Here is a 17,993-nt window from a genome sequence, read left to right as displayed (position 1 = left end):
TCAGCTTAAACAAGGAAAAAACAAAGCAAATCTGGGGCTGTCAATTTGAAGTGGATCAAAACCTTCAATAAAAGTTGTCTTAAAATTTTAAACAATTGGCTACACAATCTTGACAACTTTGATAAACTTTTTTGATCCACTTTAATGTTGAATAGTGTAGTTGGTTGTCACCGTGTTTAGGAACAGAGTGCATGAATAAAAAACTATGAGCAGAATTGCTGCGTCATGCTATGCGCAAGCACAAGTAGTGCAATATTATTTGCATTAAAGCATCTGCTTAATGCCTGAATGTAAAACAACTTACGAGGTAAACAATAATGCGATTCATCAAAGGGAGGCAATAACCACATTTATTTAGGTGTGAGTCAGATTACAGCCTATAGGTATTTTGTAATATTTTTAAAAGCTTTAGCAGGTCTCATAGGCTCAGAAAGACATTGATGAATAAAGCTGAACAGCACACTATACACTCTGTTGCCATTAAAGGAAAACACCACCGTTTTTCAATATTTTACTATGTTCTTACCTCAACTTAGATAAATTAATACATCCCTATCTTTTTCAATGCGTGCACTTAATCTTTGTACAGCGTGTCGTGAATGTGTTAGCATTTAGCCTAGCCCCATTCATTCCTTAGGATCCAAACAGGGATGCATTTAGAAGCCACCAAACACTACCATGTTTTCCCTATTTAAAGACTGTTACATGAGTAGTTACAACTGTGGGGTTTTCCTTTAAATAAAACATTTACAGATGTGCGACTTAGCCTTTAATTTTTTTTTTTTTAATACATTTCGTTCACATCTGTGCATTCTCTGGGACCCATGAGCTTTTGTGCTGTTAACACAATGCTGCTCACAGTTGAGTTACATAAAGAAAAAGGAAGACAACAACAAAATTCAATTTGAATGTGTTTTTATTGTATATTGTTAGTAATTGATGTTACGGTTTGTTTTACACTCGTGTACCGCTGTGTTCCTGCTGGTAGTTGATGTACAACCGTAAGAGAGACTCTGGGATTCTGGGTTTGACTGTATCTAGGGCGGCGTAGAAATGTTGGATGGTCACATGTTCGGCTCCGATGTCCTCCTGTAATGCGCCGAGAGCCGCCTCTCTGCATACGGCTGTTATCTGAAAGACAGATGAAGAATCAGACAGGTTCTTATCAGACAAACCAAACCTAAATAATGTACGCTTTTACACTACAGCTCTGTATTGTACCTTACCATTTGTCCTCTGCTGTCTATAGGCATTTATGCCTTCAATCGCACCAATGCTAACTGCAGCTCACAAGTGAATGATGAGATACTCGACTCAAAATGAATTTAAACATAGCCTGTTGTTGCTGAGCTGAAGATTTGATCCTCCAATAAGCATAAAAACACATAACACAAGTATTGTTTGTATGATCTCATCATTTTTGCATGTCATGTGCTGACTTTGTTAGTGTTGAGCAAACCAAAGAAGTCAGATGGCAAAACGCCTGACCACAAATTAGCACAGCGTTCAGAGATAAACACTCCACAAAAATCATTTCCTATAATTACAAAACTATTTTTAACCAACAAAACCACCTCATTACAGCTCCAAACAGGGTTATTTCAAACCAGACTGTAAAATGAGATTCAGTAAATCTTAACACTTGGGCAGGAAGTAAACGCTTATAGACTTCCTGTTCACCAGAGAAATTCATCAGGTTCACTGTGGTTAGCAAAATAATCTTGTTCTTATAACTTTGAATGACTTTAAAATCATTTAAAAACTGAGCAGCATTATGGACATTTTCAGTAAAAAAAATTCTTCAGAATTATTTTTTCAAAAATATTTTTTATGTCAGAAAAAAATCAGTCTATATTCAGGTTTTCTATTTTAGGTAAGGGAAACATGGATGCGTTATGATGTTTTTGGGAGACAACATACTTTGGAGGAATTTTGTGAATTAAAATGCACAAACCAGAAGCAATAATAACCAACAAATTGAGAAGGAACGACTCTTCAAAGAACATATCATATTTATTTTATGAGGAGGCGACAACGTTTTGAATGTGACATTTCTTCATTATGGATGTAACACTTATGTAACTGTTTAAATTTTCAAAGATTTTTTTAAAATTATTTTTATAAAGACCTCACATTGGATACAAAGATTTGAACATCTGGAATCTGAGAGTGCAAAAAAATCTAAATATGGAGAAAATCACCTTTAAAGGAATATTCCACTTTCATGTCATCCAAGATGTTAATTTCATTTCTGCTGAACAAAGAAAGACTAAGATTTTTGAGGAAAACATTCAAGGATTTTTAGTGGAAGACAACTATATGGATGAAGCCCTGGTGCATCACACGACTAGATTAAAGCAAAAAGTTGTGGTTTAAAAGTATTTTTATTTTTTTGCAAAAATGACGATAGTTTTGGAAGAAAAGACCCTTAAGTCTCCATTGGGATCGTTTAGAGTTTAGTTGGTCAATAGACTACGCCATTGACCAACTAAAACCTGGTCTAAAGTCTATGGCGCAATATTGTTTTTGTTATTTAATGAGCGCGTTAGTAATATGCGCCTATAAACGGGACAACAACGCAGGTTTGCTTATCACACACATGGATGCGTAGTAGCACAAAAACGCTTTTAAATACAAAAAATTAAATGATTCAAATGTAAACGATTATTATTGAGTCTCTTGGACATAAATGAGGATCGATTATGAGACGCTGAAAGGCGTTAAAGAGCAGCTTTACCGGAAGCCTGGTAAGTAATTAAATGTTTTGCTTTAAACAAATGCATCTATTTTTAAATGTTTTTTTAAATGCTACCCCATGGATTTATTGTATATGATGACTTTGTACCTGTGGATATGGTGAGATGAGAAACATTTTTAAGTAATGCTTTTAAAAACCCATGGCGCTGTCCGAGTGCTGAAACGGCTCTCCGCACGTTTGTAAATCCTTTATCTCTTGTTTGTATTTTTAGAGTACAAACCTTTTCTTGGATATTTGCAAATTATTTTATGAGATTACAATGATTATGTAGGAAATCCAAACATTTACAGCAATTAAAAGCCTGCTATTTTTACTTTCATGACTGAAGAAAACAGCTTTTAAAGGTTTTAATACAAAAAAAATAATAATTTCAATACAAATAAAAACAACACAATTTTTTAACATTAATCTTAAACCGATGGTCTTCTTCATCTGCTTAGTTTTACAGTTTATGAATTCCACTTTCTAAATAGGGATTAGGCATGGCGCCAGGCACAACTTGCTTTTAAAGGGGATGAGAGCTGAGACTCTCATTGGTTTACTGCACGTTACGCCCAAAACACAACCATTACGAAAATAGGAATAACCCTTTTAGTATGGAGGACCACAAGAGTCATGCAAAATGTAATAAAAAACTTAAATATTTAAAAACTACTTGGACAATTAAATTAGTTAAATTAGCAAAAGTTGGTTCCGACACGCCCGTTTAGACAATGTGCTTAGATAGTTAAAATAGGGCCCTTTTGTTAGTTTATCGTTTAAAATGGTCCACAATTGTACATTTCACATATGTAATGCGTGACCTTTCGATGTGATTACATAATACGTAAGGTCGCCCTCGTGCATCACACGACTAGATTAAAGCAAAAAGTTGTGGTTTAAAAGTTTTTTTTTTGCAAAAATGACGATCGTTTTGGAAGAAAAGACCCTTATAGCCCTTTTAAGCTGCATTGAAACTGTAAACTATGCAATAAAGTCTACTATGTTGGAATGTTGTTCTCAAAAAACTACATTTCTTTTCGACTGAAAAAAGAACAACATGGAGGTGAGCAAACAATCTGGATTTTTTTATAAAAGTGAAGTAATCCTTTAAAGTTCTCCAAATGAATTCTTTAACAAATACTTCCACTTATAAAATAAAGTTTTGATTTACAATATATCTATATGGATCACGATCTTTACCTTATATCCTAATGATTTTTGGCATCGATAATTTTAACTCAAACAATGTATTGTTGGCTATTGCTACAAATACACCAATGCTAGTTAAGACTGGTTTTGTGTCCCAAGGTCACATATTTTCATGATAATGTTGACATGGAATTGCTCATTTCATATATACACCAGCAGTGAAAAAATGCAGTTACACAACCCCTCTCTCTCTCTCTCTCTCGTATCACTTCTCAATGTTGTGTGCCCAGACTTTCCGAACATTCAAGAGCACCATACTGAAGTGTTCAACATTCAGTGCTCATATAGATTCAGCAGGTAGAGCGTGACTTGTGCAGAATCTCAATGGTTTGTCCTGAATACAGGATCAGGGTGGAGTCAGAATTAGATCACATTGCATCTATAGGGCAGAGAAAGAGACACACAAGAGCCCCTATTCAAACGCTGGATTAGGGTTTCTATGTGTGTGAGAGAAAGAAACGCTATCATCTGTGCCGAGAGTCTAAATCTTCTGCTTCTCGTGTCTTCTCCTGGATCTCTGAAGATCTGGATCTCTCCTTAAGACTCAAGGCTCCTACATTAACACTTCACTCAGCGACCACATTCAAAATTCATTCACAATGAAACGCTGGAAACTCTCTGCAGAACAATCTTGATTTAGAGTTCATGAACCGCAGGCGGTCTAAAATAAACCTGCTCTTACTGTAAGTGATGTGAGGCTTCGATTGAATGGGTCTGCTTGTGAGAGATCATTTGTGTAGCTACAATAGCTAAGTTCACATGCAACCAAATAATCCATTTGTAATCGGATTGATGGCTCAATCGGATTGAAAAGCCTTCCTGTAAACACCTTAATCAATACGACTGAGGTCGACCGAATGCAAATTTCGATCGTATTGAAAGCGGTGGTGTAGTCCGATCTGTGTTCCGATCAGCAGTATTATTTTCTCAATCAGATGCAAAAATACCTTGTGCACATGCGCAGAGGAATTGTGCTTAAAGGGACACTCCACTTTTTTTTGAAAATATACTCATTTTCCAGCTCCCCTAGAGTGGCGGTACAACTTTTAGCATAGCTTAGCACAATCCATTGAATCTGATTAGACCATTAGCATTGTGCTAAAAATAACCAAAGAGTTTTGATATTTTTCCTATTTAAAACTTGACTTTTCTGTAGTTACATCGTGTACTAAGTCCGACAAAAAATAAAAAGTTGCGATTTTCTAGGCAGATATGGCTAGGAACTATACTCTAATTCTGGCGTAATAATCAAGGACTTTGCTGCCGTAACATGGCTGCAGCAGGCGTAGTGATATTACGCATTAGTCCCCTGCCATTGAAAGTTACTAGGGGACTATTTTCGGGCACTGCATAATATCATTGCGCTTGTACATTCTGCAGCGTTCATGGCTTTCCTAACATTACATAAAGCAATAAAATAGTGTCGTGCCTTTTGAAAATTATGTTTTCTTTGCATGTATCTGAACTATAACTTTCTCCAACTCAACTATGACTTTAAGCTTTATCTCTGGATAAATGTACAAACTTGACGAGAGATGCTGTGCACTGGGTTGCCAAGTCCTCTGCCTTTGGAGGAGTTTAGATTTGGGAAACTTTTAAATTGTTTATGTGAGGTGATATTTTTCTGCGGGTTAAAAATGAAAGGATTTTGTTTATTAGTTATTGGTATTTGGGCCGTGAATAGTCTTTGGGATGGTTTTGATTTGTAAATCTGGCAACCCTGGCTGTGTGCTTGTGCAGACGTTTGGTTCGGATTATAAAGAATTTACATGTAAACGAACATTTTAATCAGATTGCAATGTTTAGGGTACATGTAAACTGTCCTGTTGTGATCTACAATCGGATAAATTCAGTCGGATTGACAAAAATTTGTGCATGTAAACAGCCACTGACTGTGAGTGACATCACATTACTCGGAAATCTCCAAATAAATGTAAATATTAAATAAATCAAAATATAAAAATAATTAAAATATTCTAATTGGTCTGAAATGTGATTTTTCCCTCCCTATTACATAAACAAAGCATTTAATACATTTTTTCCATTATAGTGAGGTGAGATACATTGCTTGTAAATGGTTTTAGATTTATTTTCATTTTTTAAATATAGTTATGTAATTCATTGCAATAGATTTGTGAACTATTCTGTTATAAAATTTGCATTATAATTGTAAATAGTATGCAGAAAGTATGTAGTGTTTTTGATTTAATTATATTTGTAAAGAATGTTTACGTCATCTTTCACCAGAATATAAAAACATTTCTCATAATTTTTTTAATATTTCTCGTAGTTCTCATAATTTACATGAGATTCTTAAAAAATGGTTAATAAATGTTGATCATTTTGTGCAAAGAGACAATCTGCTTTATTAAAAATATATGTAATATACAAGGGGGATGTGGGGGCGTGGAGCTTTTGCTATGTTTTTGGGGGGCCTTACCATTCTGAAGTTTGGGAAGCGCTGCTTTAGTCTTTTCCAATAAGTGAATTACAGATCATTTGAAAATCTGGAATCTTAGAGTGCAAAACAATCAAAATATTGAGAAAATCGCCTTTAAAGTTTTCCAAATTAAGTCCTTAGCAACTGCATCCACTCACAAAAATAAAGTGTATATATATTTACGGTAGGAAGTTTACAAAATATCTTCATGGAACCTGATCTTTACATAATAAAATTCGTGAACCTCACGACTGCAACACACAAACATTCAAGAGACGACAGCGTGTGATGGTTTCCATGCAACACGATTTACACAAATAAACACAAGCCACTTGAATTTCACATGTTTAGAAAAAGTGAATGGATGAAAAAGACCCATCCCTACACACACACGCACAAAGAAACTCACACACAGACGTGCAAAGTAGACACACACACAGAAACACTCGTGTTGGTCTTCTGGTTCATTTCTTACAGGACATAAAATCCTAATGTCTCCATCTATAGAAGTCCTCTAGTTTTACAGAAACATATTCAACATTGACAACCTAGTGTGTACACACACACACACACACACACACACACACACACACACACACACACACACACAGTCTGAGTCCTTAAAACAAATACTGAAAACTGTCAGATCATAAAATACACACACAACCGTGTGTTTAACATAATACAGAGACAAAGAGAGACCGAGTTTTGCTAGAAAACACTTGAACTAATAATTTATGATCTCATAAATGTGAACCGTTCTAAACCTACTGAACTCGCTCACTGTCTACCCCGACAACTACCGCTTATGCTGCGTACACACCAAACACGAAGCATCGTGTTTCTCTCTCTAGATAACTTGGAGGATCTAACTTCGTGTTATGCAAATTTTTCGCAAAACTTGCGCAATGTCGCGTTTGAGGTTGAATAGCACGTGTTGATTGGCGTCATTCACATCGCCCCACATAAGTTCGAGTCTTTGCATTAACTTGTAATCTACGCAAATTGTTGAATTCGTGTTTGGTGTGTATGCTCCATTAACAGTAGTTTTTGTTTATATATATATTTTTAAATAATCGTGGCTTGAAACAGACGAAAAATTGACGGGCATGTGTTGCCTCTCTATGGAGAGCCCAATGTAAACTGCCGCTTTCTTGACCCCCTGGTATGCCACGTGACTGAAAACTATCAATTGGCAGATTTTCCTTCATTATTTGGTCCAATCATGACATTTGGAATGAATGTAATAATGTTTGAAATTTAATTATTGTGCCAACATACAGACATATGACTTTAGATCAGAAGGTATTCATATTTCAGTGAAGTGACCCCAGCCTCTTTGAGAAGCACTGAATGTAATTTAGCTGGTTATCAATACAGTTTGGTATTAAATTACATATATTCAGACATTTATAGTTCTCACGATTTGTTTGCCATTATGGATGGAGCTTTTCACAATGAATTCTGGGACTATAACTGCCTATGTCGTCTAGATAGGCTGCTCGGTAGGTTTTTGAACAAAGCTATGGTGTGTTTGTGAAGACAAGCATTAAATCTATATAACAGTCGTTTGTATGTGACATCATTGTTTGACCGCTGTTTGCTTTATGTGTGTGCTTGTTTGTCATCACTCTTTAATCAGGTGAATGAGAGCGTGTCGTGAGCTGGTTTATTTACAATCACTCATCCTCTGTGGAGACAAACACACAAAATATCACCTCACCGTCTATGATCCGATTTTTGTTTAGAAATGGCGAGAAAGAAAAATGGAAAATATCCGTCGCTTGGGTGTAAAGGTACACCTAGTAATCTCTTAAAATGTTGAGCAAAATTTTAGGGATGAATATAAAAAAGCTTTGTGATGCGAGCAGGTTTTATTAAAACTATATACACTGGAAAAAATTACTTAGTAATTTTGTCTTGTTTTCAGTATAAATACTTAAAAACTCTTAAATTAAGATCCATTTTTTGACGAGCAAAGAAAAAAGTTAAAAGAATCTATTTTCAAGAAAAAAATTCTTAGTATTTTTGTCTTGTTTTTAGTAAAAATATAAAAAAAATTCTTAAATAAAGATGCTTTTTCTTGATGAGCAAAACGACCCAAGAAAATAAGTCTAGTTTTTAGACCAAAATATCAAATTTAAGTGATTTTGTGCATAAAACAAGCACAAAAAAATCTGCCAATGGGGTAAGCAAAAAATCTTGAACATTTTTCTTAAACACTAAATTCAAGAAAAATGTACTTACCCCACTGGCAAATTTTTTGCTTGTTTTATGCTTAAAATCACTTAAATTTGATATTTTTGGTCTAAAAACTAGACTCTTATTTTCTCGGGTCGTTTTGCTCATTAAGAAAAGCATCCTAATTTAATAATTTTAGATATTTTTACTGAAAACAAGACAAAATACTAAGAATTTTTTATTCTTGAAAATCATTTTTTGCAGTGTGCGGGAAGAAAAAATATTAAACTTTTTTTCTAAAACACTTGATTCAAGAACATTTCAAGAAAAATGTGACAGATTTTTTTTGCAGATTTTAAGTAAAAATTCACTTACATTTTATATTTTTTGTCTAAAAACTAGACTTATTTTCTTAGGTTATTTTGCTCTCAAAATGCATCTTGTTTTAAGAATTTGTATATTTTGTAAGAACTAAGTAAGTATATTTTTTGCAGTATAAAAACCCTTTACCAAATAATGCTGTAACCTTTAACCCTGCAGCTACAGTGACCTCTCACCTCTGCCCCCGAGTAGCGTTCCGTTCGGCTCACCAGGTCCTCCAGGTGCACGCTGGAATGGATTGGCATGTTTCGAAACTGCAGCGTAAATATTTCTCTTCGAGTAGCCGCGTCAGGAAGGGGAACATATACAATGCGGTCAAGACGACCCGGTCGCATCAGAGCCTGAGAAAGAGACAGACAAAGAGGGATGCAGCTGTTATTATCATTGATTTTACATTGACTTCAATCTTTCGCATGATCCTACTCAGTCAATATTAAAGACATAAAAATCATATTTTCATGTCTTTTACATTATTTAGGAAAATTTTTTGTGGAAAAAAAGGAAATCACAAAAAATTACTTGAATTAGAAACAACCCCGAATAAGATTTGAAGGCATGATTGAAACTTGCTAACATGAGTCTAAAATACGTAAAACACTGAACAAGCAGGGTATCCACGGCAGGACACCACGCAGGAAGCCACTGCTTATTAAAATGAATATTGAGGCATGCCTGAAGATTGAACTATTTGGAAAAAAACACAATGCTACATGGTTTCACTTACTTATTATATATTAAAGGAAAATATTATGCAAAATCCACTTTTACAAAGTAAAAGTACATAAATGTGTGTTGGCAGTATGTGAACACAACCACCCTACAATGAAAAAAACCCACCCACTCCTTTTTTTAATCCCCATTAAACCAACAAAGTCTCATTAGACCTGCTGTTTTGATTCACTTGTTAATGTGACATCACACTGATAAAGCCCTACCCACTTTCCGACCTCAGCGAGTTGTACGCTGTCCGCCAAATATCAATAGTGAGATACTATTGTCTCAAACTGAATTTACAGGAATCAGATTTATTTTAACTAAAATCACTCACTGTCTGTTGGTAAGGGAGTGAGAGGTAGCTCATTTGCATTTAAAGGTACACACACGAAGACAGTGCATTTTTGGTCCTGCCCATATAAGGGCATTTTGGACATGATGTAATAAATGATCTGTGGAGTATTTAAAGAGTTTGGTTCCAAAATGCGATAAACGCTATTTAAAAAAAAATTAGTTACCACCAAATTCAGTATTGTATCAGGTCAGTATTAAAATATAAATTCTTATTTTTACGCAAAATCCGATATCCGCCGTGTTATCCTGTCATCTTTTCTCCCTTTTTTCCCAAACTGCGACAAACGCCAGTCCTCCTTCTTTGCAGAATGCAATAAATCCGCTCAACAAATCACAACGCACCATTCCACGCATTGTAAACAACAATGGCGACGCGTTGAATATACACAGAATCCAAGTTTTCCTCATCTACTTTTTACTTCGTGATCAACAAACAAACAAAAACAAAATAATACTTTTGATGGCATTTATAAACCTATGGTGGTTTTCTGTGGCGGAAAAGAAACGAAAGTCACTCTGGCAACACAAAAATGTTGGCTGTTGCTTGTTCTCCCGACAGCATCAAGCTTCTGTCATGCTAACACATTGATCCCAGTGGATCTTATGAAAAACTTTCCAATATTTTACTCAAAGTCAACGAAAATCCAGCAGGACCGAAACATTTTACAACTGATCGCTGTCAAAAAAGTTTAGCGACGACGTCCCAAGGATGACAGCAGCAATGACAGTGTTCTTAATATGACAAAGTGTTTTGATTAATGGCATTAATGTTTATTTTTTTAATCAGTGTATACCACTAGTCAACTTAATTAATATAACATCGCACAGGTGAATGCACATTTATATATTGATTTAATAGATTTATAGCATTTTGAAAAAAAAACATGCAATCGATTTATTGCATTTTGTGGAAAAAATAATCAGTTTTTTATAATAAATCTTTGAAAATCAAATTATGGATTTGAATTTTTAAAGTTATTATACCCTAAAGATGCTATGTGAAAGTATGTAACAAAAAATAGTGGTTTTCATCTTGTCACTTCTAGGAATAGAAAACACGTTTTTACCGAAATTAGTCAAATTTATTGCATTTTGGAACCAAACTCTTCATTTTATGCTAAAACTTTACAGATACATTCTGGGCACACCTAAGATTTATATGTATTCAAAACATATTTTAAAGGGCACATTATTTTAACAAGATGTAATATATTAAAATGATAAAAAAATGTAATGCAAAAAATAAATACAACAATAACAGCAGCCAACCATTCTCCCCCTCTCTCCCCCCCTCTGTCTCTCTCTATCTCATGTAGAAACAACACACTGAATCAACAGACAGCAGGTGAAAGACCGACAGTAAAAACAACTCCAGGAATAAAGGAGGAAGTTATTATAGTGCAGGTCTGTGACCTCTCTCTTTTATGATTGGTTTGAGCTGCTCCTCATTACTTCCCTATATCCTCAGAAAGAGACTAAACCTGACACATGGAGGAATATCTCTGCTCCCAATACTCTAAACGTCACCAAAGACAGACAGATAGACAGCGAGTGAGTGAGTGAGTGAGTGAGTGAGTGAGTGAGTGAGTGAGTGAGTGAGTGAGAGAGAGAGAGAGAGAGAGAGAGAGAGAGAGAGAGAGAAAAAACAGACAGGCACAGTAACTATAACAGCTCTTAATAACAGGATGTGTATCTGTAGAGATGTTTACAGACAATCGGAAGGACATTCAGCAGCTACAGGGAACGGACAACAGTGTGTGTGTGTGTGTGTGTGTGTGTGTGTGTGTGTGTGTGTGTGTGTGTGTGTGTGTGTAGGAAAACTTTACAATGGCAGCAGGTATGAATAATAAAGAACAGAATGCATCTATGGCCACAACAAACTTAGAAAATAAAATCATAATATATAAGGAAATGTTTAAAGAGATTTATTCACCCTCATGTTGTTCTAAACCTGTATACGTTTTCTTTTTTAAAGGGACTGTAAGTAGGATTTACCCCCATCTAGTGGTGAAATTGTATTTTGCATTCAAACGAATAGTGCTATCTAGCGCCTCGCCTTTCCAAATGCGTTTTGCAACTACGGTAGCCGTTATGTACTCACTGATCTCCTTGTCCGTTGCAGCTAGTTCATGTGTTCTGAATGAAAATGTGTTGTGGAAACGCGTTGATATAGGCTAGTGCTTTTTGTCCCTCTCTGCTATTATAGTTTATCAATACGGGTAAACGACATGGAAGCCTCCTTGGACTTAACCGTTCAATGTAAGTAAAAAGGAGAAATTCTAAGCTTACAAAGAAATGTCAGATCACTGGCAGAGGTCATTTGACACCAACAAGGACATATTTATGAATAAAGACATTGATTTTAATTAATAAAACACTTAAAACCCTACTTACTGTCCCTTTAAGGCTATGTCCACACGAAGCCGATGCATTCCTTGCTTTAAAAAAATATTCCGTAAACACGAAACCACTGAAACCGACTGAAAGCGGTGTAGTATATATGCCGGACCAGTATGGGGCGCTGTAATTCTGCCACAGATATAGACTATACACGGAGAAGAAGACTTTGAGCATGCGCATAACCAACGTATGGTGTTGTCCATTATCGCTTGTTGGTCACAACAATTGCATAGAAGCAATAGATTTTGCTGTAATAAAGCTAGTAGGCTTTAGTAGCTTCTGTAGCACGAACACAATCACGTAGTCCGCCGTTATGGTTGTTGCTGTTACGTGTGACACTTCCGACATGTGATGTGATGACGTTTTTGCTTCACAAAATATACGGATTGGCTGTAGAGACGAAACCACAAGGGTGTCGGTTTCAGATTTATCCACTTTAGGACCCGGTTTCAAAAAATAGCGGATTCAGTCTCCCAAAACGCCGGATCCGTGTGGATGAAACGCCAATACGATAACAAAATTATATACGTATACAGTGATACGCGTCTCCGTGTGGACAGCCCCTAAATCAGTTCTAAAAAAACACAGTTTTTTTTGTGATTGTTGCGGGCAAAAATCCTTGATCTTGTCACACATCTTAAAAATGCAATGGAATATGCTAAATATTTATGCAATTTTATGCATTGAAATTGTGGGAACTTGCAAAAACTGCGGGAACTTGCAAAAACTGTTTGCAGCTTTTCATTGATGTTCACATCACGTAATTACGTCACTTCCTAACATTCCCATGACAATAGGGAAAAGGCTGCGCTTGTGTGAAGTAAATGCAACATTTTCAACTTTCTGCTAAGATATATGTGACTTTTTGGTATGAAAATGCTGGGATTATGAAATCATGCAAGCCCTGCATTTTTTGCGCGCAGAAATCTGCAATTTAAATAAAATATAAATAAATAAATATGTGACTTTGGCTGATTATGCTTTGAAACATGCGATCGCATAATCGCGTTTTTTTCTGGAGGGAGGGATAAATGATGACAAGCGCACAGCTGCCGTTATCATTTACTTCCATAGTAGGAAAACAAATATTATGGAAGTATAGTAATAAATGATGAAGAAGATATTTTAATAAATGATGGTAAACACACATTTGACGGTACCCATTGAATTCCATCGCATTTATTTTTCCTACTATGAAAGTCAATCAGCTGTGTGCTTACCATCATTTATCAAAATATCTTCTTTTGTGTTCATCAGAAATAATAAACTCATACAGGTTTAGACAACATGAGGATGAGAAAATGATGACATAATTTCATTTTTGGATGAACCATCCCTTTAAATCAAGAGTGCACCACGAGACGTTCTGATTGGTTGTCACAGGCTTTAGTGCTTTAATAAGCAGTTGCTATTGTGGGTGTTGCTAATGTACTTCAGGAGAAAAGCTGAAGACTACTGAAAGACTGAATCACAGACTCAACCAAAGGTGAAGGATTGAAAGCACACAATGATGTTGTTAAAACGCACACAGACGCACACAGTGCAGGAGCAGATGTGGTGTATTTCATTCATCACTCAACAGCATACAAACACTTCCTGTCCTGTTGTGTGTGCGTGTGTTAAAGGTGCCGTTCCTCCTCATCTGAGATCTTGACTTGTTAACAGAATAATTGCTGTGTGTGTGCGTGTGTTTGTGTGTGTGCTAAAGTAATTTATTCAATCTGTTTTCAATAAGGAAACTTAAGTGGAATTATAGGACTGATGCCTGAAGACAAGAAGTTACTATTCAACACATTTGCTTAATAAAACCATTCACATAAATAACAAGTTATAACATTCAAAAGGCCTAACAGGAAGGAGGTTGTGTTGAAACTGAAGAATAGACAGAGAGACAGAAAAAATGTTTGGGCTCATATCTATTTGATAAAGTGTGCGTGTTTAAAAGATGCTGGATAATTTAAAGAGCAGTAACCCTGAAGATTGTGATAAGCGTATCTGTTAAGCGAGCGAGCGAGAGAGAGCGAGAGAGAGACATGGAGAGAGAGACATGGAGAAATGATTGGAGGATCTCAGGGGTGTGGATCAGATATTAGCATCAGATCAGTCTGAGATTCTCGTGTATGGCAGATACAGGATACAGATCGGCTTACAGACGTGTGACCTTCAGCTGAAAGACAAAACCCGTCAGATCACATATTCCTCTTACTGTAAGCAAAAAGAAAACCACAGACAGAGGCTTTTATTAGATAAGAAAACTGCTTCCTCAACACATAATACACAAGAGATGCTTTAAAACGGTACTTTGAACAAGACAAGAGTCAAGCTGAGGTTTAGTGGAGATGGATGAAAACACACTTCACACGTCATTACATTTAACTCCATCTATTTATTTAATAAACAATAATGACCATTAATAGAGAAAAAGAAGTGCAATAACACATCACTGCCTAGTTTAAATTCTTTTAGTCCTCTGCACTGATATTCAACCCTGTAACATTAAGCTTCAAAATCTGAATCGAATGATAGGGTTGAAATCATGTATCACACAATGGGGTTAGAAAAATGAAGTATTTATTGATTTATTGGTTCCCTGGCAAGCCTGTTAGTTTATATTTAGGACTGGGAGAATGAACAAGAATCTATCATTTTAAAGTCATATTCGTTGAACAATAATCTGAATAATGGGGGGATGTTTCACTCATGCTGCAGCCTGAGAAAGGAAAAATATTATTTGATGCACCGATATATATTAAAGTAATAAACCCCTCGAAGCAGTGGGTTACCAGTGCATTTTATAACAACTAAGGGGCGTTGTTAGGCACGACGCGAAGCGTATAGCTGTTATAAAATGCACTGTAACCCCACTGCTTCGAGGGGTTTATTGCGTTTATAAAACTGTTACTTCATATGCATAACTTTAGCGGGATTTTATAAATTAATACACAAATAAGCTGTAATTATATTAGTACAAATATTACACTTCCGCCAAACAAAGTAGTTCCTCAGAATCAAGTGTGACTGAAACAGAGCGCAGTTCCCAACCAACACAGACACAGCAAAGACACAATGAAAATATGATTTAAGACTGTGGTGTTTATTTTATAAATCACCATTCATCTAATTTATATATTAACATTGATATTGTGCAACTGTTGAAGTGATGATCAAATATGCTTGGAAGCATGCTTAACTCTTTCCCCGTCAGCGGTTTTTTTTTTTTTTTAGTTGCCACCCAGTTTTAGTTTAATGCCTTGCAGAAAAATTATCTTCTTTAAATAAACATAAAATATCAAATGAAAGAACAGACCATCTGCTTTCAAACAAAAACAAACAAAAAAACGTTTTATCCTACCTTCATTTGTTCTCTTATCACCTCTCACATTTTTTAGCTAAAAGCGGAGATAATTCAATTTTTGTGAAGAACTTATGTAAGAGATCAGATTCAAAGCCATCAAAACTTACACGCTGTGTTTTCAGTGTTGAGTGAATGCGTCAGTGTTTAGTTGGGTAAGATCGCCACCCAGTGGATAATAGCGGACGTATGAACTTGACTTAAACTCCTCAGACAACGTTTTGTCTTTATCGACAAGATTACTCAAAAATATTTATTTACATTAACGATGTCATCTATGATTGTGAAAAGGCATTGGCTCTCGTGTGTATCATGACCGGTTGCATCATTATGTAAGCTAAGAATGTGAAGCGCTATTGGCTCTTGTGACCGACTATGTCATGCTGGTTTATGTTTGAATGAGATCTGACTGTGCGTTTTGATCACAGAGTTCTTCATATAAAGTCATTGTATGGCTTCAGTTCGCAAGGTTTACAACTCGAATGGTTTGTAAAACTTTTTATGCAATAAATACCTGACTGTACTTTTACTTGCGTGTTGTGTTTTATATGGTTGAGAAGTGGTTGGGTTTAGGATTAGAGGCTCCAAAATGTCTTAAAAAAATAAATGTTTACGAAACCGTTTCTACATTTACAAATTCATAAATTAAATGTGTCTAATCTGATCTATAAGGCAAAAACCTTAAAATATAACAACAGGTTGTATAAGCTACTGCCGCTAGAGGACACTAATCCCTTAATACGTCACTTTACGTCGTAATAAGGTGCTTGCACAAACGACCTATGAGGTTGTTATTTTTGGAGGACAGTCTCGCATTTACACTTCCAAATTTACAAAAGATGAATCTGTAAAGAGCTTATTTTTTGCGATTAATTATAAGTCTATTAATTTCATTAACATTAATAATTTTTCTAGCTCAAAAAGCCACATCATAAGAGAAACAACACATACAGACACGCATACAAATACACAATTATAAATACAGTTTTAGGAATAATCTGACTGATCTCAAACCAGTTTTAAAAGCCTCAAAACACTCGAGCATTAGACCTCTGTTTCTGTCTCCCTTCTCTGTTCTCTCTCTCTCTCTCTCTCTCTCTCTCATTTCTTGATGCGTGTTTTGTTCTCGAGGTATTTCTGTACAATAAGTGCAGACACACACAACATCTCTTATATACTCTGACAAATGAAAAACCAACTTGTCATCATTTAAACCCTGCTGACAAAACACGCACGCAAACATACACAGACACACAAGACACTTACTCATGCACACACACACACTCTTTTATGCAGGTATATCACACATTCTTCTACACAGAGATCAGTTTACAGACAGGAAGTGCCTTTCAGCCCAAAACTGCACCTACACGTTGTGTGTGTGCCTGTGTGTGTGTGTGTGTGTGTGTACATAAAGACACAAGTGCTTCAGGAAGTCTGGGAATTGCTGCTGGCTACACAGGAACCCCTGAAGAACACACACACACACACACACACACACACACACACACACACACACACACACACACACACACACACAGAAAAACACGCAGAGACGCACACACCAGGTGTTGTGTGGCAGCTGTTGTCTATGTGCCCTGAAGGCTCAACACCTGAACTTCCTGTTTACTCAGCAGCCAAGTGTGTGTGTTCATGTAAGTGTGTCTGTAAGTGTGTCTATTTTACTATATTCTTTTTTTCTTTATTTAAAGGTGCACTGTGTAACTTTAAGGTGGATCTCTTGCCAGAAATGCAGTATACTATGCATAACTATACTATAAGTAGTGTACAAAGACCTTACATAATGAACTGAGTTTTTTAATTTAACCTTAAAATGAGCCATGAAATGAGCTGTTTTTATCACTGTGGGTGCCCTTACATAGAAGTCGCCATTTTGCGCCGGCATGTTTTTACAGAAGCCCGCGTTTTGTCACTACGTTGTCTCAGATGATGCCATGTTTGTCCTGTGGCGGCCACTTGTAGCTTTCTGTAATATTAAATATTTTGATATTTTTTGCATGACTAGCAGTGTTGGGGTAACGCATTACAAGTAACGTGCATTACGTAATAATATTACTATTCTGCAGTAACGAGTAAAGTAACGCATTACTTTATAAATGTACACACTAATATTTGAGTTACTTTTAAAAAAAATAGTAATGCAAGTTACTTTTCAGTTTAATTAATTTGATTTAAAATAATTATAATAATGTTCTGCGCTA

General features: G+C 35.8%; 1 protein-coding gene across 2 annotated transcripts in view; it reads right to left on the bottom strand.

Annotated features, from left to right (window-relative positions):
• Positions 1-898: 898 nt before the first annotated feature.
• Positions 899-17,993, bottom strand: part of afg2a (AFG2 AAA ATPase homolog A) — a 57,804-nt gene continuing 40,709 nt past the window's right edge. For both annotated transcript variants that reach the window (XM_065275205.2, XM_065275206.2), the window contains exons 15-16: positions 9,128-9,292; positions 899-1,131 (exon numbers count right to left, since the gene is read on the bottom strand). In XM_065275205.2, coding sequence (XP_065131277.1) covers positions 955-1,131; positions 9,128-9,292 — 342 coding nt within the window. In that variant the 3' untranslated portion in view covers positions 899-954. The remainder of the gene's footprint in view (positions 1,132-9,127; positions 9,293-17,993) is intronic.

The sequence above is a fragment of the Paramisgurnus dabryanus genome, chromosome 16 (genome assembly GCF_030506205.2).
Source record: "Paramisgurnus dabryanus chromosome 16, PD_genome_1.1, whole genome shotgun sequence".
Classification (NCBI taxonomy): domain Eukaryota; kingdom Metazoa; phylum Chordata; class Actinopteri; order Cypriniformes; family Cobitidae; genus Paramisgurnus; species Paramisgurnus dabryanus.
This window is presented reverse-complemented; position numbering and strand designations above follow the sequence as displayed.